This window comes from Haemorhous mexicanus, chromosome 5 (genome assembly GCF_027477595.1).
Source record: "Haemorhous mexicanus isolate bHaeMex1 chromosome 5, bHaeMex1.pri, whole genome shotgun sequence".
In the NCBI taxonomy this organism is placed as follows: Eukaryota; Metazoa; Chordata; class Aves; order Passeriformes; family Fringillidae; genus Haemorhous; species Haemorhous mexicanus.
Window position 1 is genome coordinate 24908052 of NC_082345.1, and position 26511 is coordinate 24934562.

Here is a 26511-nt window from a genome sequence, read left to right on the forward strand (position 1 = left end):
CCCTGCATCGCTGCAGTGCCTGGCCAGTGGTGCCATTTCAAGTTGATCCTATGACGGGAAAGCAATTTCTATGCAATTTAAAGGGCACAGTGGTCTCAGAGATTTCCAGAAACTTGCAGGGTAACACTTTGGAAAAAGATGAAAGCAGCTGAATCAGTAACCTCCCAGATGACACTAAGTCCAGTCCTGTTTTTAACAGTCCTTTAAGCAGGACAGCAGCAGTGCCTGTATTCCACACATCATGAACCCACATCCAGCCCCTCGTGCCTTAATCCCTATCCAGACTTTCAAAAACTGCAGCCAACATAACACAGCTTCAAAAGCAGCACATTCTCAACTGACCCTCTATAAAGGGACTGCACCCTCTTGTGCAGCAGCACATGCTTAACTGTGCCTGCTCCTCCTGCACTGCCCCTTGGCTTTTTTAACTTCTACTTACACTGAAGTTTCTTAATGAGAAGGCTTTTCCCCTCCCAACATCTGGTTAGGCAGAAATGCTGTGGGCAGCAGCCATATGTGCTCCCCAGGGAAGGAGTTTCCTGTAAGCTGCACCCTCCCTGCTCCTTGTTTGCCAGACTGGCCCTGGCAGCAGCCCCTGCTGGCAGCACAGGCCTCTCATGCTGAGTGCCAGCAGCTCCTTCCCCATCGCTGCCACCCAGGGCCCCGCCCAGCCCCGACCGCAGCTCCCAGCTCAGACTTTTTCAGCAAGGTCTGAATCTCTGCCAGCACAGGATGGGAGGGACGAGCTGTGTTACACTCCAGCTTCTCCTGCCCTGGCTGAGGGACCAGAACTTGCTTGTGGCACTTCAAGGGGCCAGGAAGACCAGAATACGGGCACAAGTTTCTTACTCGATTTCTGGCAAAAATGTAACAAAAAGCAGAGTTTCCGTGGCCGCACGGGGTCTTCGCTGCACCGAGGAGAGGAGGGAAGGGCAACACACACGCAAGACTGCAGCACATGGATAATCTTTATTGGTAACATCAGTGGAGCACCAGTAAACCATTACTGACTGTAGTGGTGACACACAGCTGAGGCACATGCTAAGGCACTTTTATTATATAAAAAATTTTAAATTCTTCTGTGACAGCAATCAGGATACGAGGCTCCTCCATTAGGGTGCTTCAGGCATACAGTATGGTGCTTCATATTTAAATCTTACTTTGCTCATAAGTAGGTCTAAATGCAGCATATACAATATGGTTAAGAATACAGGTAAATCCAGCAACCAGTGTACGGTGTAGAAAAGTAAAGACTATCTATATATAACCATGGTCCCAAGAGAAAGGCAGTGATAAAGACCTTTATTTTTTTCTTAATTACTTATTACAAGAAATACAAAGGCCTTACATATATCTGTGCAGATTAAAGGGTTTTTAATATACTCTTAGTCAATGGTGCACAATAACTAATCCCAACCCCTGGTTACAGAGCAGGTGCAAGAGGCTTGGACATGTCAATAAGAGGAATTTCCCTCCTCTTATCCCCACCCTCTGCCCACTACCCTATTAAAATTCCTCTAGATTCTGTCTATTACCATTAAATATATTTGGTCCCCCAGAGATTCTCAGACAAGCACAAGGACATTGCTCTGCTCCCCCAGCCTGTCATTAACTACTGGTCCACACTACCTTAGATGAAACCGCTCAGAGGCAGAGACACAAACAGGACATCATTGCACTTCAGAGATCTGTCCAGACAGGAAAAAGAAGAAGGGAAGAAAAAAGAAAAAATGGAAAAAAAAAAGACACAAGAAAAAAGAGACAACTTTGGCAAGTCACCCAGGTAAGCGGTCCCAAGAGGAGTTTCCCTCTTCAGCCCTCCCTGGAAACACGTGAAAGAAGAAAGGGCAAATTGCCATGGCCAAAGCACACCGTTTTTCCTGAAACTGCTCCCAAACCACATGGGTGGGCAGATTAAAAGAGGCAGAAGTCTGAGGTCACTGAACATGATTGCCAAAAGCAAACAAAGAGGGAGGGGAAAGAATACAGGATGAAGCTTCCCTGCAGCTAGAATTGAAGACAAAAGGAGATTTACAGCAAAAATAATCTTTTCCTAGCCCCACTCCCTCCAAACTGTAAGGATTTACCAGCAGACATGGCACAGACAGTTCTACAGGCCTTTGTAGTGGCCAAACTGCTGGTCAAATTTCGGAGCCCTGACTCTTTGGCATTAAATACAAAGAGGATTAGGAAACTGGAAAGAGGAGAAAACCAGGAACACAGATGCCTGATGGCTCCAGACACACAGACCTGGGCTTGCTCTGCAGATCCCCAGCCAATTTAGGAGGAGAGGGTTTGCTGAAAGTCCAATGGAAAAGGGGAGGGTAGGTGGGTCACTCCCCCTCACATGTAACCTGGGTCAAATGGGAGGACTTATTCAGTAGCTTTGGCATCACCAGCATCTGCCTTGCCATCCACTTCCTCATCGGACACCGACTCTCCCGTTCCCTTCCTGACCATCCGGCGTGTCATGACGAATGGCAGGTCCCCACGCCTAGGGAAGGACACACGGCACGTCAGCAACGTTCCATGGAGCTCACAGACAGGGCAGGCTCTGGGATGAGGCGGGGAAGCACCTGGCCCTGCAGTTTGCTGTGGGCAGCTGCACAAAGCCCATGCTGCACTGGCTGCCAAGGAGTGGCACGAAATGCTCCTCCTTACCTCAGCTTGCTCTTCAGGGAGCTGACTTCTCTATTCATGGCATCCGCTGTTTCGGTGGCATCCTCCAGCTCCCGCTGCAGCTTCCTACGGGATGCATTGGCTCGCTGGGCCTCCTCCTCTGCCTCCTCCAGCTGGCGCTTCAGCTGCTTCAAGCGCATGTTGGCCTTGTCCGCCTGAGTGTGTATGGGGCAAAAAGTAATAAGAACTCAGTGTTTCCCCAGAGTTGCAGCACAGTAGTTAGAGCAGTAAAAGGCAGAGTTTCCAAAGCCCCCTCTTCTCTTTCTGAAGGGAATTGCCTAGGACTTGAGAGGTCCTAGTTTTTCTTTAAAAGAATCACAGGTTTCATCTGTCTCATCTTGTAATTATTACAGTGACAGAGGAGAAATGCATAGGATGGTGAATGCCTTAGTTGTAAAAGGAAAAGCCTGCCGCCCCAGAAGACTCACAAACACTGCAGATCACTGTTCCCACCTGATCTTTGAATTGCTCAGCATTACGCCTCTCATCATCCACCTGCAGCAGGATGTCTTTCAGCTTCTTCTCGGCACGGCGCACCTGTTTGCTGGCAGCCTGGCGCTCCCTGAACACAAACACAGGGGGGCTCAGACAACAGCTTATCTCCCACTGTCCCCAGCAAGACCACCTGACCTGGGCAAGTTAGAAGTGAGGAAGATAGCAAAAGTCCTCCTTAACTTAGGAAGAAAAGGGGATGGGAAGCAACGTTCCCCAGAAATGACCAAAAGGCTGATGTCACACGGACAAGAGCTACAGAGGGGCAACAAGTGTACCACAGCTACAGTTTTAGGAGTGGTTGAATTCAGAAGAAGCTGTAAGTGTTTACTGTGAAAAACAAGGAAGGTGTGCCAGGATCTTACTTCTGTACTACCCTGTATACCTAGGATGAAGCTCTCACTCAGACAAATCAGAATTAAGAAGAGCTTAAAATCCCAGAAGGGATGGAAGCTTGTAAAGCAGACAGAGTTTCTCCTAGTACATACTTTGTCTCCATGTCCAACTGCTCTTCCAGCTGTGCTATCTTTGCTTCCAAGGCTGTGATGGTAGCCTTGTACTTGGACTTGACAGCACTTTCCATCTCCTGCAGTTTGAGCTTGAGCTCCTTGTTCTGGCGCTCCATCTGCTGGCGAGCGTTCTCGTTCTTCTGCGCGTTGCTGCGCTCAGCGTTCAGGTCGGCGTTCATCTGATCGATCTGCACGGAGACAGAGATAAGGACTGCTCAGCACAGCCAGTGCTCCTGCTGAAAGGCTCATTTATTTCTCAGACTCAAAAAGAACAAGGACCCTGAGGGTGAGCTGAATACTTGGAATAACTCTGATGCAGAGGGAGCTATCTGTAGGCAGGACACTTCTCAAAGTATCTTAGTTTACCCAGATTTTCAAAGTAATTCCTTGAATAACAGGTTTATCAACCTCCTCTTAGGGCTAACTAAACTTGCCAATCACATTCACTGCCCTCTGGGGCTAAAGCCATGGTTTGGCACTTCACACAGTAATTATCAGTCTCTGAATTACAAAAATCCTGAGGCAAGTGGATCCAATACATGTGCTTTACTAATTTATTGTTTATTTGCTGTCTGTCTCTATCCAGCACAAAGCAGCAGCTTTAAAATACTGACTTACAGAAGGGGTAAAAGGGCAAGAACTTGCCTACTTCCAAGCCAGGGCTCTGGCTGATAGCCATCCAAGTAGAGAACTACACTCTTGTCTATCAGAATTAATAAGCCCTTTGGAAAACCATCAGCCCAGATCCTTGGCTTTGGAGTGCTAAGAAAACAGCATGCTTGACTCTCAAAGTTGGGCAGACAAAATATGGCATGCAACAGGCAGATCAAGATCAAGATTCATGGTTTCTATAGCAGCCTAATAAATTTCATATGTTCAGTCCATTTGAAACAGCATAGAACTGGCAGAAAAGTAATTTTTTGAACACATTGTGCCACTTTTCAGCATGTCAAGTTGGAGCAGCATGCCACAGATCATCTTTCTCAATATCCCTTAGTACAGAAAAAAGGACTGGGAGGGGGTTGGTCAGGTTTAAAATAAACCTGGGAGATTGTTCCAGCTACCCAATGATTTTAAATGGTCAAAGCCAGTGAGTTAACATAATTTTGGCTGCTGTTTTCTGTACTGTGGTATTCAGCTGTTTCATCTTGCTCACACCTATGGCCTTCTGAGGGCCTGCACTTTGCACAAGGTAGCAGCTGGCATTATTCAGAGCACAGTTGGACAATTCACAGACACCAGAGAAGCCCCATGGGCTGCTGCAGCCTGAACAGGTACCTGAAGATTTGCCTTCTTGAGCCGATCATTGATTATCTCTGTGTTGCCCTGTTCTTCTTCTAACTCCTCCTCCAGCTGAGCTATCCGTGCCTCCAGGCGCCTCTTCTCCTCCATGGCCAGTGCTCTACAGGACACAGAGTCAAGAGAGCATTAATGCAGCACTGATGGCATCAATGCCTTGGGGAAAACTCACCACTTCTACACAAAATTAGCTCAGTCTTTAGGGACAAGAGGGGATACAGTGTGTGCTGCAGTCTACATAAAAAAAAACAGGCCAAGAAGTATTTTCTCACAGCAGCTCCTCCTCCCTCAAACGGGGAACATTACTCACCCTTTACCACTGTTGTTGGCAATCTCATCAGCCAGCTCATCCCTCTCTTGCTGGGCTTGGCGCTTGGCACGCTCAGCAGCTGCAAGTTCCTGGAATGAAAACGAGACGGACACTGATCCAATAGGAAGCTACCAATTAATGCAGCATAGGAAAAAGGAGTTACTGGTAATGGCTGGTATGGTCTCCAGCATGATCCAAAACTAATTCTATGACATGGCCTGTTCCCTGTCCCCCCCCACAGCTTCCTTTGCTTTGCACACTCCTATCACAGCTGTCAGGAAAGGGCCAAAGTCTGCATTTTGTATTGGACCTCGTATCTGAGCAGAGCAAAAAGTACAAAAGAAAGGAAATAAACACTACAGCTTAGACTGTTACATGTAGTTCTTGGCCAAAGAAAACAAACCAGCTCTTGATTTTCATGCATATTCCATTACCTCCTGCAATTGGATCATCTCTGCCTCCATGCTTTTCAGCTTCTTCTCGTTTTCTTTGGCCTGTGCCAAGATCTCTTCTCTGGAAGTACGTGTGTCCTCCAGTTCCCGCATGTAATCCTTCATTTGTGCCTGAAAACAGAGAATAGAAAGGGGTGAATTTCAGAGCACTCATACTAAGAGATGGGGTTTGTTTGTCTTATGGGAAACATAGGTGGAAAACAAAAATAGGGATTCATTACTCTTCAGCAACCACAAAGGTTGCTGTAAAAACAAAAGGAGTCATCCTTTTTGCATTTCACAAGTTACATGTAAAAATATCAATGGAAGCAAACAGGATTGCTTTTTGTAGAAAAAAAGTTTTGTCAGATAAATGGAGAGGGGAAGGGAAGGTACAGGGAGATTTCTAGTGAAGCAATGGAGTCTAGGGAGGATTTAGTTTTTCCTGAGAACAGGTCAGACAACTGCTTGCAGGAATTTAAAAAAGCACAACAGAGCCATCTTGGGGCAGGAGTAGGCCTAAATGTTATTTAACGTCCTCTAGCTTTGCAGCTCTATAATCCTTTCCAAAAACAGGGACCTTGAAGCAAGCACTAGAGTGGACTTTGCCTACAGCTTGTCTCCCAGGGAGTTAAACAGGAAGATTGGGATTAGAAGGATGCTTGAGATTGCAAAAAATCTTTCACAGTGAACTGCTGCAAGATTCTGCTGCTCTTGAGACACTGATGCAATGTTGTGGCAAGGTAAAATCTTGCATCCTGTTTCCCTGGGTAAAAACTCTGCCCTGACAGCTGAAACAGCTGCAACACTTCACCTGCAGTTTGCGCAGCTGCTTGATGGCTTCTTCACGATTCTTGTTAGCAGTGTCTATATGGCTTTCCAAATCCTTCAGGTCCATCTCTAGCTTCTTCCTGGCAGCCACAGCCATGGAGCGCTGTTTTCGTTCATCCTCCAGTTCTGCCTCCATCTCCCGAACCTATGTGGAGCAGCAGAGGCATCAGCATTTCAGCTCCTTCCCTTCCCAGCACCCACTTCTCACATTCCCTTCAAAGGCTGTGTAAGTGCAAGCATGTGACTTGTCTTCATTCTCCCTGGCAGGGGGATGGGGCTGACATTCCTCACTAATAAAGCCCCACGGGTTCCTATGATAGACAAGGACTATTGGAACAACCACACACACAAAGGAGGAAGTCTGTCACAGCTTTGCAATATTGCCTGGAGTATTAACATTAACAACAATCTTTGGACTGGCACTGTCTGCCTGACCATCTCTGGACACAAGTGCCTTTGTGCACAGAATGCATTAAGGATTTACAGAGCAGTTCTTACTTGTCTGATCAGCTGTTTCTTCTTCTCTTCATTCTGTTCATCACGGCCCTGGAGGTCCCGGTCAAACTGTGCCTTCATAGCCTGTTGGTTCACTTCTAGCCGCAGTTTGGCATCCTCTGTGGCCTGCAGTTCATCCTCCAGCTCTTCCAGCTGTGTCTTCATCTCCTCCACCTGCTGCTCCAGGGCTCGCTTAGCTTTCTCCAGCTCATGGACCTACAACACAGTACCACCTGTGAGGTTTCTGCAGAGAGTGCAGACAATTTAGTCTACCCTGAGAGAAAGAAAGGCTAAGAACAGCCACTCACATCAGACTGGATACAAGAACACTGCACCTGTCCCTTGTATTAGGGCAGATGCACACTGCCAGTCTGAACCACAATTACTGTTAGTTCTGGTTGTGTGTGTGGTGGTGAGGAGAAAGAAAAGCATTTGTCAGCCCAGTCCTGACTTACTGAAGACTTACCAGAGCTGGATACCTCTGGTTCTGACAGAAATCAAGAAAATACTTCTTAGCCTCTGAATTTATTATTTTCCTTAATTAACATAACATTTTTATTGTTTTGAAATATTGGAGGTAATGTCTTCCACTGCCTGGTTAATTGCTGTATTTTACATATCAGGTTCACACCATACTTTAATCTCTGCCACAAGGATACCAGGTAATTTTCAGCTTTGCCACTGCCTCACTTGGGTCATTTCCAACCCACCTTTACCAATTACTGATATAATACAAACATAACATTTACAAACTCACACTGTATCCAGTACTCTCTACAACGTTCCTCTGTGTTACCACTGGCATCAGCTTTTGCAGTACAGTAGTAACGGTATTGACTGTGTGACATTTCTTGACACTTCAATGGAATACTTACACTTTTCCCAACATCATCCTTTGAGCTCATGAGATCTTCCATCTCTGCACGGAACTGCTTATTCATTCGTTCCATCTCAGCCTTCTGCTCTATGGCCTCCTCCAGTGCTCTGGCCAGGGACAGGGCCTTGGTCTCCTTCTCCCGGGCCTCTGCCTCAGCGCGGTCCCGTTCCTCTGCATACTTGGCAGAGATGGTCTTCTCCTCTGCCAACAGCTACAAGAGCACAGCACCAGTATTCTGAGAAATTACTGACCATTTGCTAACAAGGTAAACATGCATCTTTTCATCAGGGCCTTCTTAATAGTGTTCTTCCATGGAGAAAAGGAATCAAGAAAATGCAGCTTCAGAGAATGAAGCGCAACATCCCATCTCTTACAACTGTGCTGACCCCAAGTAAACAAACCCCTGATTTCCTAGGCCTCCAACCTATTATTCTCAACCTTCCCTGAGAGGATTTGCAAATGACAATTCAAACTCAATCTTGGTTTTGATATAAATGTTATCCCTTTGGGAAAAGGAACACTGCTTAACTTCCTATTCATAGAACAAAATTAATTCACTTCTATTAAAGCTTTTTTCCTCCACTCTACGTGCTCTGCCTTAGTTCAGAAATAATTATGCATTCTCCAGGCAGTATTGCTTAGGTATTCTTAAAGCAGACCTGTCAATAAGATACCTACTGAATGCTTATGACTGAAGTCATACCTGATCAAACTTCTTCTGCTTCTTCTCTAGGTTGGAGACGATCTGCCGCTGATGGTCCAAGTCCACAGCGAGGTCATCCAGCTCTTGCTGCAGACGGGTCTTTGTTTTTTCCAGCTTGTCATATGCAGCTGTCTTCTCTTCATATCGCTGGCTCAAGCCCTCCAAGTCCTTCTGCAGCTTCTTCCTGGCTTCCTCTGCTGACTCGAGGCAGCCCAGACCATCATCCATCTTCTTTTTTGCATCTATTGCCTAAAGGACCAGGATTGCACATGAAGCCACAGAAAATGTTTTGTGCAGTTTACCAGCACCAGAAGTTTAGGACTTTCAAGTAAGAGAGTCTGAAGGTACTACTCCCTGTTCAGATAATACTGTATGACTGAATTCCCAAAGGAATTCCTGGATAGAAATCTACAAGCAGTTTATATGATTATCATCAGAGACCACCTAATTTCTTCTCTCACCCAAATCAACAAAATCACCCTTGCTCAGAAAGGGTTGTATTACTAGAAGTCAATTCTGCATTTAAATTTTACTTCTCTCAAGACAGACCTGTGTCTCCTTGAGAGAAGTCCTTCCTCTCTAAAGTCACTGGTTTATGGGATGCAGACTCCGTACCTGTTGCTGAAGAATAGAGATCTGTTTCTCCAGGTTTCTCTTTGCCTCCTCCTCTTCTTCCAGCTGCTCCTTGAAAGCATTCTTCTCATCTTCCATTTGCTTCAGCTTGGTGCTGAGGCTCAGTTTGAGGCGAGTCTCCTCCTGCAGCAGCTCCTATAAAGCAAACACCCCAGTGGAATTCAGCACCACTTGCTGGATTTAAAGGCTCACAATCCTCATCCACTCTCTCCAGGAGTGCTTCTGAAGTTGCGTTTAAGCATGCAACTCATTTCACAGATAAGACAACTGAAGACAGAATTTAAAACTGCCTTTCAGTGAGTCAGTATAGAAACAAAATATTCAGAAGGGTCCTATTCTTTCCTACACTCTAATCATTAAAGTACACTCCTTGACACACAAGCCTTTTTCAAGGCCTTACCACACAAGCTTTTCCACAGTCCTTTCTTTCTCGAGTCCTCCAAGTAGCACAGAAAGTATTCAGACCTTTCCCAACAACAGCACGACTGTACTCTTCTATGTGTCTCTCTCATATTCCAGTACCAAAGGAACACACAACAGACCCAAGTGCTCTTACATGGTTAAAAACAATGCTGGTCTCAGCAGAACTGCACAGCACTGGTCATCCTACCAGCTTAGGGCACAACAATATTGACTGACTTATGCTGTCAGTGCTTGAGCTGAAAAATCTGTAAAGATGAACCAATCTTCAAACCCAGTGCAGAATTTTTGTATTGCACCCTGTCTTCGAGTCTGTTTTTAAAGACTAGTAAATAGACAGAACATCAGTGACTGTCCAAGGCTACTTCTTATTGATGTGCTCCTCCTTTCCCTTCCAACCTCCTTAGCACTCCATGCTTGACCTTAAGAGTCATATTCTGCTAACTTAAAGTGCGTGTTTTCCCCAAAGTGTCAGACTAAGGATGATTTAATTCCTGAAAAAAAATACAAAATAATTTGAATCTATCACTTCCCCAACATCCACTGGAAAATAAAACTTTCGGCTTAATTTGACAAATTTACTGGAAATCACACACACGTGCACAAACACACAGACACCCAGTCAAACACTTGACTATGAAGATCTCAAACAAGAACTTAAAACAAGCATTGCAGTCAGTTGAAGCACTTAAGTGCTCTCAGATGGAAAAGTGATAGAGGAGGACTTCTAAGCCCAAGACAGGGAAAGTCACATATGCTCCAAAGGCTCAAGAAGCAGAAGGAAGACAACCAGCTTTTTTCTATAGAAATGCTCTCAGCGCCATGCAGTTTAAACCCCTTAGCAAAAAAGAAAAAAAAAAAAAATCCAGACCCAATCCTTTGAATTGTTGTATAATCAGTACTTAATGGCATCCAGAGTGATTTCTCTCTTTACCAATGACCAATGTGTAACAGACACATAGTTGCCTTGGTTTCCAAAGCTCTCACCTGTGTATCCTGAAGCTGTGATTCCAGAGCAGAGAAATCCTTTGCTAATTTGATTGATTTACTGTCAGACTGGTTCAGAAGACCTGTGACATTGTCCAACTCGACCTGAAGGAGAGATCAGAGTATCAGTTACTGAATGCATCAGCAAAAACAAAGTCAGGAAGAGGTGAGCAGCTATAGAGCTAAAACTGAAAACGGAGGCATCTCTCAACAGGAGGGCATGTGTATAATCTTTCAAGGAATGAACACATCATTTCCACAGTCCCAGGATTAAAAAGATGAGAAGCTGAAATGAGATTTTTATTTCAGATCACCTCTATTGCAACAGCCTTCTGATTTTGGTCAGCTTGGGTTAAGGCCTATATGAGATTCTAGCCTGGTAAGCAATTGTAAAATTTTTTATTAAACTTACTCTCTTCTATTTTATACTATCTGTTCAGGATTATACCTAGAGTCTCAAAATTACACTTTCATGCTTCAAAAGGTTGTGCACATGCTAGTAGTGTTTGATTTTTAATGACAACCCTCCATAAAGGAGAAGGCCAAAGACAATGTTTCATGTCACTCTAAGGGATTTGCTGCTCCTTTGAAGAAACCCACAAATTCCCACCAACCATGCCATCAACCATGTGACAAAACTTCCAGACACCGTCTCCCACAAGAGTTACACAACCACCAGTCTGTGTGTGCCACTCCAGGTGCTCCAGCAGCTGAGTGCTCACAGAGCTGTGCTATGCAAACCAATGCCTGTCTTCAAGGGGCACAGACACTCTGACTCCTTGAGCCTTACAAAACTTAAAACTCAAACATCAATTGGTTATTTCACCTTCTCAGGGCTGCTCAAAATAAGTAACATCAATCCAAATATCCTAGTCTAGCAACGAGTTAAGGAGTTTGCATAGCCCTTGGGAAGCAAATGATGGATTTGCTGGTTTTAGGAACATTATCCTCAGGAGGAGAAGAATTTTTGGACTAGCCATGGGGAGACACCACCCTACAACCTTTTCTCTTGAGCCCTGGGCTGAAGCTAAGCAAAATCCATGCCACTCACCTGCAGTTTGTTAACCCTCTCAGCCAGTTCAGTCTTCACTCTTTCGCCTTCTGTAAATTTCACCTGCAGCTCCTGGAGCTGAGCATCCACCTTTTTCCGCTTGTGCTCAGCATCGCCTTTGCCCTGCAGAAGAGCCTTCACCTCATTGGACAGTTCAACCTTCTCACTTTCCAGAGCTTGTTTTGCTTTTTCAAGATTTGCTTTCACCTGAAGAGGAAAAGAAAAGGCAACAAAACCCTTCAGACTTCACATATGGAGGATCCAGTGAGTACATGTTTTTCTAACAAGCAAGCTAATGCTGTATGTTTAGCAGTTAAGTTGCAGACTGCTTACTCAGAAAATAAAAAAAGAAGATGAACAGCCTGTCACTGATTATCAGGAGACAATCTAACAATCAGACAAGACAACAATACAGAACAAAGTCCTGCATTATCAGATCAGATTTCCAAATTAGAGGTTGTACAAGCTAACAAGTGCTAGCAGTGAGAAGAATGTCTTGGATGTGCAGTCTAACATGCCTATCAGGAGAAAAAAAGAATGAATGGCACTATTTAGAACAGCTTTATATATGCTTCACAGAGAAAAACTACCTACCAAGGGAAGAACAACACATGTATGAGTATCATGAACACTTTGTGCTCTTCTGTACTGTCATTTCAGGTTGACTGCTTTGGCCCTATGTTTTCTGTTCCACATACCCGTTTGGTTTGTTCTAACTGCTCTGCCAGCTCTTCAATAGCTTGTGAATGTTTCTGCCTCATCTCTTGGATTTGAGCCTCATGAGTCTTTGCCTCATCTTCAAGGGTCTTCTTCAAAACCGTTACTTCTTGTTCTCTCTTTGACCTGCAAAATTCACAAATTCCATTTAGATGAAGGAGAGAATCAAACAGAGGTGTATATCCACCAACAGCACCTCTAATGCATGAAAATGCCATGGTCTGTTTAGGCTGTAAAGATACTTTTCAAAGGTAGCACTTAGCACTGCATCCTTCTTGAGTGCAAACTGGCAGCACTATTTCTGCCTAAGAAGCAACAGCCTGAAAATACCAATATTTCAGGGGAAACACTTATACTTTGGTTAGGGAGCAAATCAACTTTCTGACATCAGGTGAGGTAATACAGTCCTGACTAGGGCTTGCACACCACCTCCACCTTCTGTAGTCACTGAGGCCGCTAACCAGTGATAAAGGCAAAGACTTCCTATGGTAAGAGACTGAATACAGCAGAATTATTAAAAAACAGCCAAAACAGAACCCAAATAAAGATAACACAGCCCCACGTTGGAGTTACCTCAGCTCCTGCTGAGCAGCTGTAGAATCTAGTGTGTCTTCTAGCTCTGTTTTCAACGCCTCCAGCTCTTCTCCCAGATCCCGCTTCTGTTTTTCAGCTTTATTCCTGAATGCTCTCTCTGACTCCAGGTCTTCCTGAAGCTCAGTGATCTGGGATTCGAGTTCCCTGATCTTCTTCAGGGCCATGTTCTTCTGCGCTGCCTCTTCTTCCACTCTGTGTTCAACATAAGGTTCTGGTCAGAGCAGACTTTAGCCATACACAAATTAAGACAACTTGTCATACCAAAAATAATCAAGAAAAGCTGGTATTGGTCAGCTCTACAATGTTATATTCAGACTTTGATCCATATATCATCTACAAATCCTAAGCTCTATCTCCCAATACTTGGGACAGCACAATTACTCACCTTAAAGAAGGGGACAGAGAGGGACTGACAACAGAAGAAAGCAGAAGAGAAAGCACCATTTTACAATGGAAATCAGACACTTTACTGAGTAGATGAATACAGCAGCTACCAAAGGGACACCAGTGTGCTGCCACTACTTTTTAATCACAGCTTAAGGATTACTACTCCAGTCAAATGCATGCAGTGCCTATTGCATCCATAGTCTAGTTCTGGACAGAGAATGTGGCACTGAGCAGCAGCTAAAGAACTCTAATGCCAAGGACATGGATCTTAAATAGTCCACAGGCTAAAATACAACATCTACAGGTTGCATTTATCCCTATTCACCCTATTCCAAGTGACACAAGACAAGAAATACTTCCCAACCAGGTGGGCCCTGAACCCCACAGGTCAGGGTCTCACCTAGCTAAGGCTGCCTGCAGCTCCTCTTCCTTCTTGGCCAGCTGCATTTTGAGTTCTGCAATCTGAGCCTGCAGTTCAGCAATCTGGTCATGCAGATCAGTGGAGTCTCCTTCAAGCTTCCGACGAGTCTTTTCCAACTCTTGTCTCTGCTTTTCTTCGCGTCGCAGGCGTTCTGATGGAGATGGGGACACATTAAGTTACACACTGAGAACATTGTATGAGCACAGAAAAATAACCTATTTAAGCAAGACTTTCTTTCCTGATAACACAACTGTCCAAACTGCAGGTGGACTGCACTATTTTGTCAGGACCTATACAGGCATCTACTCCATCTACTCTATTTTGCCCTCAAAATATATCTGGGCAATTTCCCTTCCCCTCACCTTACAGCCGAACCTCCTTTTCCCACTCTCACTGTAACAATGCAAACACAGTGCCAGCCTCACACCACGCAAGCATAAGCATAGTGGTGCTGAACACAAAGTCTGCTCTCTCTTTACTGAAACGAAACAGGCAGTCTCCAGAAGAATATCCTTCTAGAGCTCTGAAGAACTTGTGCAAACAGGCTATCAGAAACAGCACTAACCCTGACAGATTGATGCTGCTGGAAGTAGAAAAGCGGAAACACTTCCACAGCAGGAGAAGAAAGAGAACCAGCCTCTCTTCTCCATTGGCCTGGCTGCTTTGGAGAGGATTTTTATTTAGATCAAGGGCTCAGCTGACAAGGCACATAACCTTCAGCCAGACAAGAGCACAGCTCTATCAAACTGATCAATAGCTCACACACTATAGACTAATTTTTAACCCTTCAGAAACTTGGGAGGACTAAACCTCTTTCAGAAATGAAACTGAAGTTCAACAAATTTTAACAAGAAACCACCTAAAACTAATTAGGCAAGGTCTTTACAGGATCTATCTTAAAACAAAACAAAACAAAAATCAAAATCACCTTCAAGGTCAGTGATCATGGCCTCATGCTTATTCTTCAGTTTGGCTAAACTCTTAGATTTTTCCTCTTCCTCTGTCAGATTTGTTGTAAATTCAGACATTCTGTCTTCCAAGAGTTTCTTTTCCTGAAGAATTGAGAAAGTGGAGTCAAAAGAGCTGCTGGAATTACAGGGTATTTTTCCAGATCCGACTGCTTAGAAATGTTAATGTCATGAGTGCCTACTCCTGCTACAAGCAATCTCAAAGAAAGAAATCCTTTCAGGATCACAAACAGAATTCAAACAAATTTAAAGTTGAATTTAAATGAAAGATATGATACCCCTTTAAAAACTGAAAGGGAAGTCTGTTTATAAAATAACTTGATACTGATTGGCATAACAATGCATCAGAAAATGTTTGCTCATGGATCATTATTTAGTGAAAGTTATTTAAATATCATACAATACTGACTGTTGAGAATACAGGCAGGCAGTTACTTTGAAAAATTCAGGTCAGAATTCCAAAGACAAGACTGAATTAATTAGTAAGCTTTCCTGTAATAGGGAAAAGTTCAGCCTGTAGTGGTTTTCTCCAAGAGAAACACCAGTGCATCTTTAGCATGTAGAAGATGATGTGGGGGGTCTTACCTTAGCCAATTTGAGATTCTGATCTTCCAGAACTAGAACATCTTCTTCCAATTTCTTCAATTTGGCCTCTGTGGTCACTTTTTCTAGCTGCAGCTTCTGCCTTGCACTTTCCTCTTCCTCAAGCTGCTCCTCTAGCTCCTTCATGACACCCAAAGAAAAGCAAGGAATTTGTCAGTGCTGCTCACTAATCTATGGAACAGCTCAGTAGCAATACTAGAATGGAAGGTTTCTTCAACCCTTCCTTCAAGGTATTATCAGTAGGTCCTAGACTGACATCTCTGCCATGATTTAATGCAACATACTGCATGCCAACCAACATATTTTAGAGCAGAATAAACAATGCTATTTTGCAAAGAATACTACCATTCCTAAAACAAAGCAAATACTTGTTTAATTGTTTGAGAAGTGGCCATCACCTTCAATAATGGAACAACTCATTCCAGACAACTGACTGAATGTCAGTCAGCTCAGCACCCGAACTGCCGTGTTCTATTGCTGTTTCCACAGATGGATTTTCCCATGCCTCTTTCTCCCCCCTTTCTCTCTTTCATTTCCCTCCAAGCTGAGGCAAAAAAACCACTCTATCCACACTATCCTTTTTACTGACAAGAGACAGCATTCCTAAGGCATTACCTGGATGTTCTGCTGCATCTTCTTCTTTTCAGCCTGCAGATGCTGACACCGTTCTTCCTCTTCCTCCACCCTTGCTTCCAGATCATGACATATCTCCTCCAGCTCTTGTTTCTTGGCTGTCAGGCGAGCTCTTATCTCCTCAGCTTCAGCACACAGTTCGGTTTCTGCTTGCAACTGTTCCTGCAGCTGCATCTTCTCTGCCATTAGCTACATTGGATGCAAACCCAAAAATAAGACAAGCTCCAATTTACCAAAGCACTTAGCAATGTGTGTTAAGTGAAGTTCTGTGCTCCTCTGTTCCACAGTTAGTTTTAAACATTGCAGCAGTCTCCTGCTGTTAACCAAAAGCTAACTATCAAAAACACGGTTTTAAGTGCATGTTCTTCACAAATCAGAAGCTACAACCACAAATTATTCACAAATTTCTCAAGAACATATCCATTTGAAACAGGGATATTGTCTATTTCCACTTACAAAAGTAATAAAAAATTATCAGCTCTACGGGAAAAAACCAACCCTGCTCCCACCTTCTGTGTTCCCAACAAAAAGGATTCCATTAATGACAAGACTGAATTCAACCAGCTTGCTGTAACACTCGGCCAAAGGAGACTTTTTTCCTATAATGGCTACAGAAGGGCAAAGGAAAAGGCAGCCAAATCATGTTCCAGCAATTTGGAATCCTGCAGTTTGTCCATCAGACCAAGAAAGCAAAGGTAGTGCTCTCAAGCAGATGGACAAGCAGAGAGAGAAAAATTTTTACACATCAGATTTGCAAAACTCACCTGGGCCTGGAAGGTCTCCATCTCACTCAGCCTATTTTCTGCAGCCAGCTGCTTCTCCTTGACCTTTATTAGTTCTTCTTCCTTGGCCATCATCTCCTCCTCCTGTCTGCTCACTTGCAGAAGGGGCTTCACCTGAAAGGGAAACCAAGGGAATGAGATGTGTATAAGGAATAACAAAAACATGAAGAAATGCTCTTGTACTTGAGAGAAGCATTGACTAAAATAACATTTTAGGTAAGTTTCTTATCTGAAGGACCAATCAACTGTTTTGTTGGGGGTGGGGGAGAACACTGGGGGAATTACACAGAACGAGATATCACCTACTCTACCAACAGCACACTTTCTGCCAGCCCATTTATTCTCCTCCAGGATGGGATGCCTCAGGAAAGAGTTCAGGAAATTCCAGACCCTCAAGGGTTAAGTAGTAGTAGTTAGAGAATACAAAAGTTGCCATACAATGGGGAAACTCATAGGTAAGTCAATGTCATATAAGGGGACTTCTGTAAGGCTTTTGGCATGGTATCCCAAGATCTTTTTCTCTAAACTGAAGAGATATGGACTTGATGGGTGAAGTGCTTGGTGATCAAAGAACTGTCTGGGCTGAATCCAGAGGAGGATTCTGCCCCTCTTCTCTGGTAAGCCCCACCTGGAGTGCTGCATCCAGACCTGGGGTTCTCAGCCCAGGAAAGATATGGACTTGTTTGAGTGGGTCCAGAGGGTCACAAAAATGATCAGAGGGCTGGAGCACCTCTGCTCTGAAGACAGGCTGAGAGAGTTGGGGCTGTTCAGCCTGGAGAAGAGAAGGCTTCAGGGAGACCTCAGAGCACATGTCAGTATATAAAAGGGGGTTCACAAAACAGAGGGGGCCAAACTTGTTAAGAAGGCTTGTTGTGACAAAAAGGTAATGGTTTTAAGCTAACCAAGAGTAGATTCAGACTTGATAAAGGAAGAAGTTTTTTACAATAAAGGTGGTGAAACACTAGAACAGGTTTTTTAGCGAGGTGGTGAACAGATGCCCTATCCCTGAAAACATTCAAGGTCAGGGTGGATGGGGCTCTGAGCAAACTGATCTAGTTGAAGATGTCTTAGTTCATTGCAGGGGGATTGCAAAGGGAAAACTCTTACCTTGGTGAACAGCCTCCACCACTGCCAGTTCCGCAGTTTCAGATAGGCAGCACAGTTTCTCTGAAGCACTTTCATAGCTGTCAGCTGCTGCTGGCGCTTGGCAAAGGCTCTGCAAAGCAAGTGGAGATAAGAAAGGAACCCAGAGCAGCACACAATTCACACCACCAAGCCTTTTCTTAGATACTTCTGTGTTTTTTCTTTAGAAGGTTCCCTCCCAAAAAACTAGCAGTTTCCAGTGAACTTTCTCATGATTTTCATTTTTTTGTTCTGCTCAGGTAAGAGTGGCTCTTTTTTCCTTTATCCAATTTCCTATTTTAACAAAATTTCCCTCATGTCTTCTATTCTGAAAAGCTTTACTATCTTCACTTCCAAGAAGGGGGATCTGAAGCAGAGGTGTTTTCCCACCAAACTGACAGGTACTACTTTTGATCTTAGAACTGTACCAATTGCAGCCCTACCTGATATCTTACAAGAAACACTACCCCTCCTGTATCAGTACCATACTAAGACTTGTCCATTTGCACCTTCACAGCCCTTCTGTCAAAAACTTGATCTGCTGCATAGCATTATTACAGAGAAGAACAGGCTTTACTGCTCAGGCAGTTTCTGGGATACAGCAAACAGAGATTCTTGCAGGTGCCAGAAGTCTGACATTACAGAGTTGAGAAAACCCTAAAAGATTAACTGTTATATACAATTAATAAATCATTACTTTCTGACAAAAAATAATTTCTAGACAAAATTATTTCATTTTTTTGAAGATAAACTTGTGCTTGAATGGGAGAAATACATGTTTATGATGAAATACATGATTATGACTTCAAAAATCACTGTACTTACTTTCTGGCCAGGTAGCCTCTGCAACATGCTTGGAATCCAATAATGACATCTGTGATCTTCAGGTCTCTCTCTTCTTCAAGATGAGCAAGGACTCCAGCTCTGAAAAACACTTTGCTCTGTCCAATTCTGTAAAGGTTGGAATCCAGCTCCAATGCTTTGATCTAAAAAGAAAGAGAGAAGAATTAATGTCCTGCAAAGACTGTTGCATGTGAAACATCACAAAACATATTTGTGGCTCGTGGCTCTAAAACAGTCCTTCCCTACAATGGGCCACTCAGGCAAACCACAGTTACCAATTCCCAATAAATTCCTGGCCTATCCCAATTAGAGGAGCTGAAGCTCAGCCAAGCACAGCATCAAATGGAGGTAATCAGAGGCAGAAAATATGACAGAAAGCATCATTTAATAGCAGTATCACATCAAGTATTCAGAATACAAGGATGCTGTGAGGAATGCATGCCTAGTCCCAAGAGCCCTCTTCCTTTTCTAGAAGAAACACGTCTGTTGATCCTTCCCATTTACTTTTTCTCAATCCTATCTTTGTCCAAAAAAGACATCCCAACTCAACCTTCCTCTCATGGACTTGCTGCCAATGCTTGTATTAGCTAAGCTAGGAAGAATCAGCTATACTCCTGTAAGACAGAAAAGTGGGAATCCCCTATGACCATGCTCAATTCAAGCCTAATCATCAAGCTAGAGCCAAAGCTTTCCCTTTGAAGCAGGCAATTCCACAAAACTGATTGGAGCCTTTGCTGAAAGCATTTGTCAGCAGCAGGCCATTACAAAAAGTTTACTGAAGCTCATACTTTCAGCATGTGCTAAAGATAGCATTAATGCTTCTAAGCATTTTGATTCTATGAATACTGCTGGCATCTCGAAGTATGCATCTGTGGAAACAGAAAGGACCTCTTGCCTAGGATTATTGAATCTCATGCCAGACAAAAGCCTCCATCCATGAAGCCAAGAGGAAGCTTTCTGCACCCTTCTCTCAGACAAAACATTTGACTTTGGAATTTTAGTCTGTGAGTACAAGTTATTTTTAGCATGCACAACTCCAACTTTTAAACCACACCCATAAAGTTTATTCTATTCAAGTAGAGTTTCTGGGATGCTTTACCATCAGCACGCAAGCCTGCTTTCCATCCATAAATCCTTTGGGAATTGCATTTGGAGTTAAGATTTCATATCTGAAAACGAGAAAGCATCAGACTAGTCACACAAGTGTATTTGAAAACAACAAAAGAAATCAGTATGCATCCCTATGCCATTGTGAGTTCAACTGTTTTTCAAAAAACACTGCCCCTCTAGACAGCAGAGAATGAAGCAGCAGCCTTGGACAGGGTCCTCTATGCCTCATCCTAACTACATCCTTACTGGAGAAATCAAAAATGCTTTTGGGAGGCTTCATGCCAGGGAAAACCAAGGTACAGATGTGTTGTCTTTGCCAATTTTTCAATCTAGTTGCAATAAAAGACTTCCGCTTTTGTACTTATGTCTTAACTTTGCCAGGCCAAAGACTGCTTCAGATTCTTTTCTAGAGCTCACCTTTGTCTGAATTCCTGGAATACAACTCTGTTGGGGAAACCTTGACGACAAATACGGATTCCCTCCAGCACTCCATTACAGCGAAGCTGGTCAAGGACCAAGTGGGGGTCCAGTTTTCCAGCCTAGTGAGGAAAATGTGTATTTTATGAACACCATAAAGCTTTTACAAAAAGGGCTTACCCCCTTGCCTCCCCCTCTCTCCTTCTTGTTAAGGAGACAGTTCTCTCTTTTCCAGTTAGAAACAATGGAAAGCTTTTATGCCACCTTACGAACTGCAAAGATCAGTCTCCAAAATTTTAGTAAGCATACAGTTATGTAGGATAACCTTAAAAAATACCCTGAGAAAACAGGGCCTCTTCCAGATCACTTGTAAAACCTGACAAAAGCCATCAACCCAGCCACACACCTCAGGAAGCCCATGTAAGAATGAATGGGCTGTGCTGTTATAAGCTGTCTTTACCTTTTTCTCATGGTTGGGGATAATGCAACGGACAAAGTTGGGGTTGGTGTTCCTCAAAGTAGCCATCAGTTTAGCCAGCTGTTCTTTGTAGAGCTGTCCCACTGTCCGGAACATTCCCTTCCTGGTTTTAAAGGCCCCTGGCAATGCTGTATCTGACATACCAGCTACCTGATCCAGCCCAACAATACGGTCCACTAGAGAGAGCACAGGAAAGAGCATTAACATTCTCCCACAAACAAAGGAAGCATTGGGACATACAAAGAACATTTGGGTAGAACAGGATAAATGAGAGGAGCTGCAGGATCCTTTTTGCTTCATCTCTACACAGATGTCGACTCCTGTACAAAATTTGTGCAGGGATAGGAGCAGGAAGGAAAAGAAAGCATCAGCTCGCTACAGGAAGTTTGAGTGATGGAGTCAAACTTAATCCCAAACATATTCTACTGATGCCCTGGATGGCAGCACTGGAAGAGCAATCTAGAAGTGAGTTTCAGATGCTTCTACTTGCTTAGCTTAGAATGAAAAACAACAAGAGCTCTAGCTGCTAGCCCAGCAGAGTCAACTATTAGTTAACTCTGATCCAGGAGGGGCCACAGACAGAGAAAAAGCCCAGCTTCACTCTTGCATTACAGGCAGGACTGTCATAATCAATTATTAGAAATGTCATATCTACTTGTAAACTGAACAAGCACAATAAAAGGCATGACAAAACCCAAACCTCAGGATACCACTGCTTGAGCTGTTTTTGGAGTACAAGTATTCCATGACACAGACATGAACAACAGCACTATGAGAAAGAACTCCCTGCCCCAAGTTTCTCCACTATGCCACAGTGACATCCAAGCATTGGTGAAACTATCACCTTGATGGATGGACACCACAGCTTTTTTTTTCCCCTCAACAGAAGTCAGCTAGATCTAGCTAGTCAGCTAGATAGTAGAAGGGGCCAGAGTAAACTGGAGTTTTACTTCTTCCCATTGCTTTTCTACATAGAGATAAAAATTCACCCATCCAGCAAAAACCAACTCTATCACTAGAAATTTCCACACTTCCAATACACTTTTATTAAGGGCTTTAAGCTACTCTTCACCACCTTTAGTGGTTGGCTGATGTCTACACTCAGGCTCCCAGTCTTCACTTCAGAAAATACACCAGCTTGCGCTCAACTTTCTTCTGATTTAAAAAAACACAGCTGCTAACAGACACCCTACAAAAGATTAAACTAGAAAGAGTATCCTCATTTACAGCTAATATTAGCTAAAAACTGTTCACTTCTAGAGCAGCTGTTGGAATAGGGTCAAGGTTGTCTTATCAGAAAGAAAAGAAGGCTATGTTACTAGATGACATCACAGGGAAGTCCATAGAAGTGCATCCCAGATTGTGGCTATGCCAATACTCAGTCTTGAGCCCTGCAATGCACTTCAGGATAATGAAAAGGACAGTCACTTGCAAAAGAAGATCCACCTAAGAACAATAAATGCAAACCGATAAGCTGTGGTCAGTTGACATTTCAAGCCCAAAAGTAGTCTCACACAGCAAAGGCCTTGTTAGGCTCAACTTGCTGATGGCCATTTTTCATCCAGGACAAGTTCCTTTGCCAAACCCTCTTTTAAATTATCAGCTGCTGAAGTGAAATCCCAGTACTAAAACGAATGTTAAACTGGAATTCAGTTTCTATGCAGTGTCAGAAATCTTCCTTCCATATCTTGCAAGAAATACAGCTGTACTAGCTCTACATTCAAACAGCTGACAGGGATTTGTTCCTACTCAAGTTGTGCAAGAGCAACTTTAAGCACCTGAATGTGTCTGTATTTCTGGATCCACTTTCAAGGTGAGTTTTACTCTTGTTTCAAAGTCCATGAGGAACTACTAGCACAAAGCATAGGAAATGAACAAGAAAGACAGGCAGGTATGACAAAGGGACAAAGAGAAGTTAACGGAAGCATTTCTTGCATGGCTCTAGGATGCATCACACACATGACACGACAGCTGGGTTTCTCAGTCACCTGGTTCTAGATGAAGAATAGGAAAGTGTTGATAGAAATAGGCTCTCTGAACCTTCTGCATCTCTGCAACAGACAGAGACGTCAAAGAAAACCTACCACAGAAATTGACAGTAACAGTAAGACTCAAAACCAGATAAAACCCAGAGAAGATAGAGTAAAATACTGAACAACACTGCAGAAAGGGCACACTTAGTTGCAGGATTGAAAACAGATTCCACTTCAGATCTTGAGTGTTGCAGCTATACAAGCTGCTGGCTCATAATGGTGCATTCATATTTTATCCCAGTATTCCTCACTTTGAGACAGAATTGCTATATATGCAGCAAGTTTAACAGAAGTTGATGGAAATGAATCTCTCTCTTGAGTTACAGTGAACTTTTAATGAAATACCATATTTAAGCAGAGGATGTTCCAGATAATGCTCATCTTGGTGGCTTAGTCTTCAGGGAAAAAAGCAAAACAGCTCATCACAGGCTTTTGATGCTCAAGCTCTTTCACACAAAAAAAGAGCAAACAATTGAAATGAAGTTCAATAACATACCATCTTTCCACAGCTCAGACACAAACTTATCCGACGACTGGTGCAGAAGAGTGGCGATGTTATCGTTCAGTGGATCCATGTTCTTCATCAGCCATTCGTCTGCCTTGTAATCCACCTGGAGAAGATAAACACATCAAGAAGCTTGGGATGGGCAATTTTCTGCAGCCCAATATCCAACAACATCTGGCACAGTCTAGAAAAGTATCACCAAGGTTTGCACAATGACAGATTACCTAACCATCCTTGGATTTGCCTTCTAAGTAAGCCCACCTATGAATTTTCAACCCTTACAAAAAGCTGCATGTTCTGCTCTGTCAGTAAAGGGAATGGATTTGCAAATGTTACTTTGTACCAGCCAGAGTGTGACACAAAAAACAGCTGCATCAGCATTTTTGGTGATGAAGTCTTGATGCAGGTTTCCTCTGAGCAGTACCTCCAGTCTCACCAAGTCACACAGAACAAATTTAAATTGCTGTCAGTTTAACATGTCTTGAACTATAAATATAAATAAAATTGCTGGCAAGTACGGCCTTCTTAGACCCTGTAAGCTTCTCTGCAATGGAACACTTCCATGAAATCTTCTGATGGTTTCTCGTAGGCAACCATTCTGGTAAGCAACCATTTCTAAGAAGTAATGGTTATGAATTAATCATTCCAGCCTTCACATTTTAGTTTTTAATTCTTTACCTTGCCAGCATAGTGTATGATACAGAAGTCAGCTTTGTCTTTCAGCTGTTTTGGCTTCTGAAATTTGGGGTGGGTGCCTTGCTCTTGAACAACTTTTTCCACAAAGCTTTTGTCTGTTGCTTTAGGGAACCAGCATTCTTCATCCAGCAGAGCCAGTATACCAGGAGGCCCAGCCTTAAAGAACGGAAACATCAAAACATTATTAACTACATGACTACAATGATAATTAACACCTTTAGATGGCCAGAGGAGAAAAAAGAAAACAACTAAGCCTGATCCACATCACATTCACCTCTTGTGTGATATCAGTTAAACTACTTCTATTGTAATATAAATTTTTAATAGTTCTTCAATATCCATATCTGAATTCTGACCATTTTTATGAGAAAGACAAATGTCACAGAAGAGACTAGGTTGCTTTTTTTGGGAAAAGATATTTTTTAGTAGAAGAAATATTATTATACGGTTCTCTAAATATATTCAGGTGTCTAAATGCAAAAGGCCATAGCAGAAAGTTTCACAAACTAGTTCTTACTATTGGAACATGTGCTATGAAATTTGTAAATTCTTAAGTTTCATTAGAGCAAAATGAAAGCAACAGAGTTCACAGCTTCTCATCACACCTGTAGTTAAGTAAGGAAGTTCACACTACTTATGGCAAGCTGCACATACATCTAGCACCATGCAGACCTACACAAGTGAGGACAATAGAGAAGGAAAAGTGGCCAATTAGATTCATTTTCAGCCAGTGTTTCCTACAGAACTGATACTAACAGCCTTATTGGTGACACACTTTCATATAAAGAAGAAACTGTTCACTCCTGCTTCTAATCATATTACAGTGTAGGTAGAGGATAACAAAAGCTAAAGGGCCAGAGATGATGTCCTCAATGACAAAATCAGTGCAGTCATTTCCTGCTGGACAGTAAAACAACAAACTTACCGGCTTCTCTATGAGGTCAATGCAGGGCTGCAGGTCCAGGCCAAAGTCAATGAAATTCCACTCTATGCCCTCCCTCTGGTACTCCTCTTGCTCCAGAATGAACATGGTGTGGTTAAAGAGCTGCTGCAACTTTTCATTTGTGTAGTTAATACACAGCTGCTCAAAGGAGTTCAGCTATTGAAGAAAAAAGCAGAAAGATGTTTGAGCAACTGCTTGTGAAGACACACCTAGCAACCTAGATGGTATCTGTGCTTCAGGAATCTAAGCTAGAGTGGGGCAGACAGTCCACTGTCAGTAACCCCCTTGGATATGAACTGCCTGTTCTGTCACGTGCCACTGCACACTGCTGCAATCCCTAGGGAAGTTCATACACACTGGTTCTCAGACTTTGCAAAAGAATGTTTAGCTGTAAACAGCAGAAGAGTTACTGCAACTACTTAACCCGGGACAAGAAAGGACTCTGGTTTTCTCATAAATGCAGAGCCAGCAAGTCCTCTTCATAGGAAGAAGCAGCAACAGAAGCCTGAAGACAAATTCCTAAAAGTGTGTGAACTGGAAAGTCCCTTTTTTCATCCTCATATAAAATGAGAGCAAGGAAAGTGAGGGTAATTTCTATAAAATTTCCAGATTTCTTCAAACAGTAAGGACAAGGTTAATAACCCACAGTGTATTTTTGTTTGACCACACAAATCATAATGCAGCTTCTAAAGAAAGTGGTCCTGTTCTAAATCCTCTCTATTTAATAATTCCTAACTATATTATTTCTTCTCCTCTTCTTTCCATGAGATCCAGCAACCGTGAAGCCAAAGGTATACCAATGAGAGGGAAAAAAATACCTCCCAAAACCCAACAAACAAACAAACAAACCCAATCCCAACGCCAGCTTTTCTGTGTCTCAGTTTTCTATTTCATGAATAAATGGTCCAATTCATTCTGCAGCTGTTTATGAGTTAGACCCAGTGTAACACAACACAGGTTGACAGGAGATGCCTTGCTGGGATAATGGTAGTATACCTCTTTTTTCATGGCAGTCTGTGGCTGCTTCAGCTTATACTGCAAACCACATCCTAAAATTATTTAATAGAATCCCATAACAGTTTGGCCTAACGGTTCACTGTAATCTAGAGAGAGCGCTCACATTTCCTTTCTCTCCCATCTCTCCCTCAACCTTCCTTCAGCTCTTCCTCTCCTACACTTATCTTGAATAAGACTTGATCCTGATTCCCCTTTTTGTGGACTTCACATCCTTATCAAGAGTGTGTCATTTCCCAGTTGTAAAGCTATTTCCTTCTGCGGTCTTTGCTCCATATTAAAACTGTGCTGAGTGCAAGGACCTGACATCTTACCTCAAAAATTTCAAAGCCAGCAATGTCAAGGATTCCAATGAAGGAAGCACCCTGTCTCTTGGTCTTATCCAAAGCCTTGTTGATGCGCATAACCAGCCACCGGAACATCCGCTCATAAGTGGCTTTGGCCAGTGCTTCAATGGCAAAATCAGCCTAAACAGCAAACAGATCAACACCAAAAGTTGCATTATAAACCAAAGAAAGGCACAGATCA

At 43.1% G+C, this 26511-nt stretch overlaps 1 protein-coding gene across 2 annotated transcripts in view; it reads right to left on the reverse strand.

Annotated features, from left to right (window-relative positions):
- Positions 1-950: 950 nt before the first annotated feature.
- The window catches only part of MYH9 (myosin heavy chain 9), a 70197-nt gene continuing 44636 nt past the window's right edge, over positions 951-26511 (reverse strand). For both annotated transcript variants that reach the window (XM_059846327.1, XM_059846328.1), the window contains exons 12-41: positions 26298-26450; positions 24952-25125; positions 24009-24182; positions 23322-23436; positions 20775-20968; positions 20315-20436; positions 19887-19956; positions 18770-18930; positions 17930-18038; positions 16805-16936; positions 16023-16229; positions 15390-15527; positions 14765-14888; positions 13816-13987; positions 13008-13220; positions 12416-12560; positions 11718-11924; positions 10667-10771; positions 9242-9394; positions 8627-8875; positions 7922-8134; positions 7050-7262; positions 6535-6696; positions 5724-5852; positions 5290-5378; positions 4959-5082; positions 3660-3868; positions 3133-3241; positions 2662-2834; positions 951-2494 (exon numbers count right to left, since the gene is read on the reverse strand). In XM_059846327.1, coding sequence (XP_059702310.1) covers positions 2374-2494; positions 2662-2834; positions 3133-3241; positions 3660-3868; positions 4959-5082; positions 5290-5378; positions 5724-5852; positions 6535-6696; positions 7050-7262; positions 7922-8134; positions 8627-8875; positions 9242-9394; positions 10667-10771; positions 11718-11924; positions 12416-12560; positions 13008-13220; positions 13816-13987; positions 14765-14888; positions 15390-15527; positions 16023-16229; positions 16805-16936; positions 17930-18038; positions 18770-18930; positions 19887-19956; positions 20315-20436; positions 20775-20968; positions 23322-23436; positions 24009-24182; positions 24952-25125; positions 26298-26450 — 4659 coding nt within the window. In that variant the 3' untranslated portion in view covers positions 951-2373. The remainder of the gene's footprint in view (positions 2495-2661; positions 2835-3132; positions 3242-3659; positions 3869-4958; positions 5083-5289; positions 5379-5723; positions 5853-6534; positions 6697-7049; positions 7263-7921; positions 8135-8626; positions 8876-9241; positions 9395-10666; positions 10772-11717; positions 11925-12415; positions 12561-13007; positions 13221-13815; positions 13988-14764; positions 14889-15389; positions 15528-16022; positions 16230-16804; positions 16937-17929; positions 18039-18769; positions 18931-19886; positions 19957-20314; positions 20437-20774; positions 20969-23321; positions 23437-24008; positions 24183-24951; positions 25126-26297; positions 26451-26511) is intronic.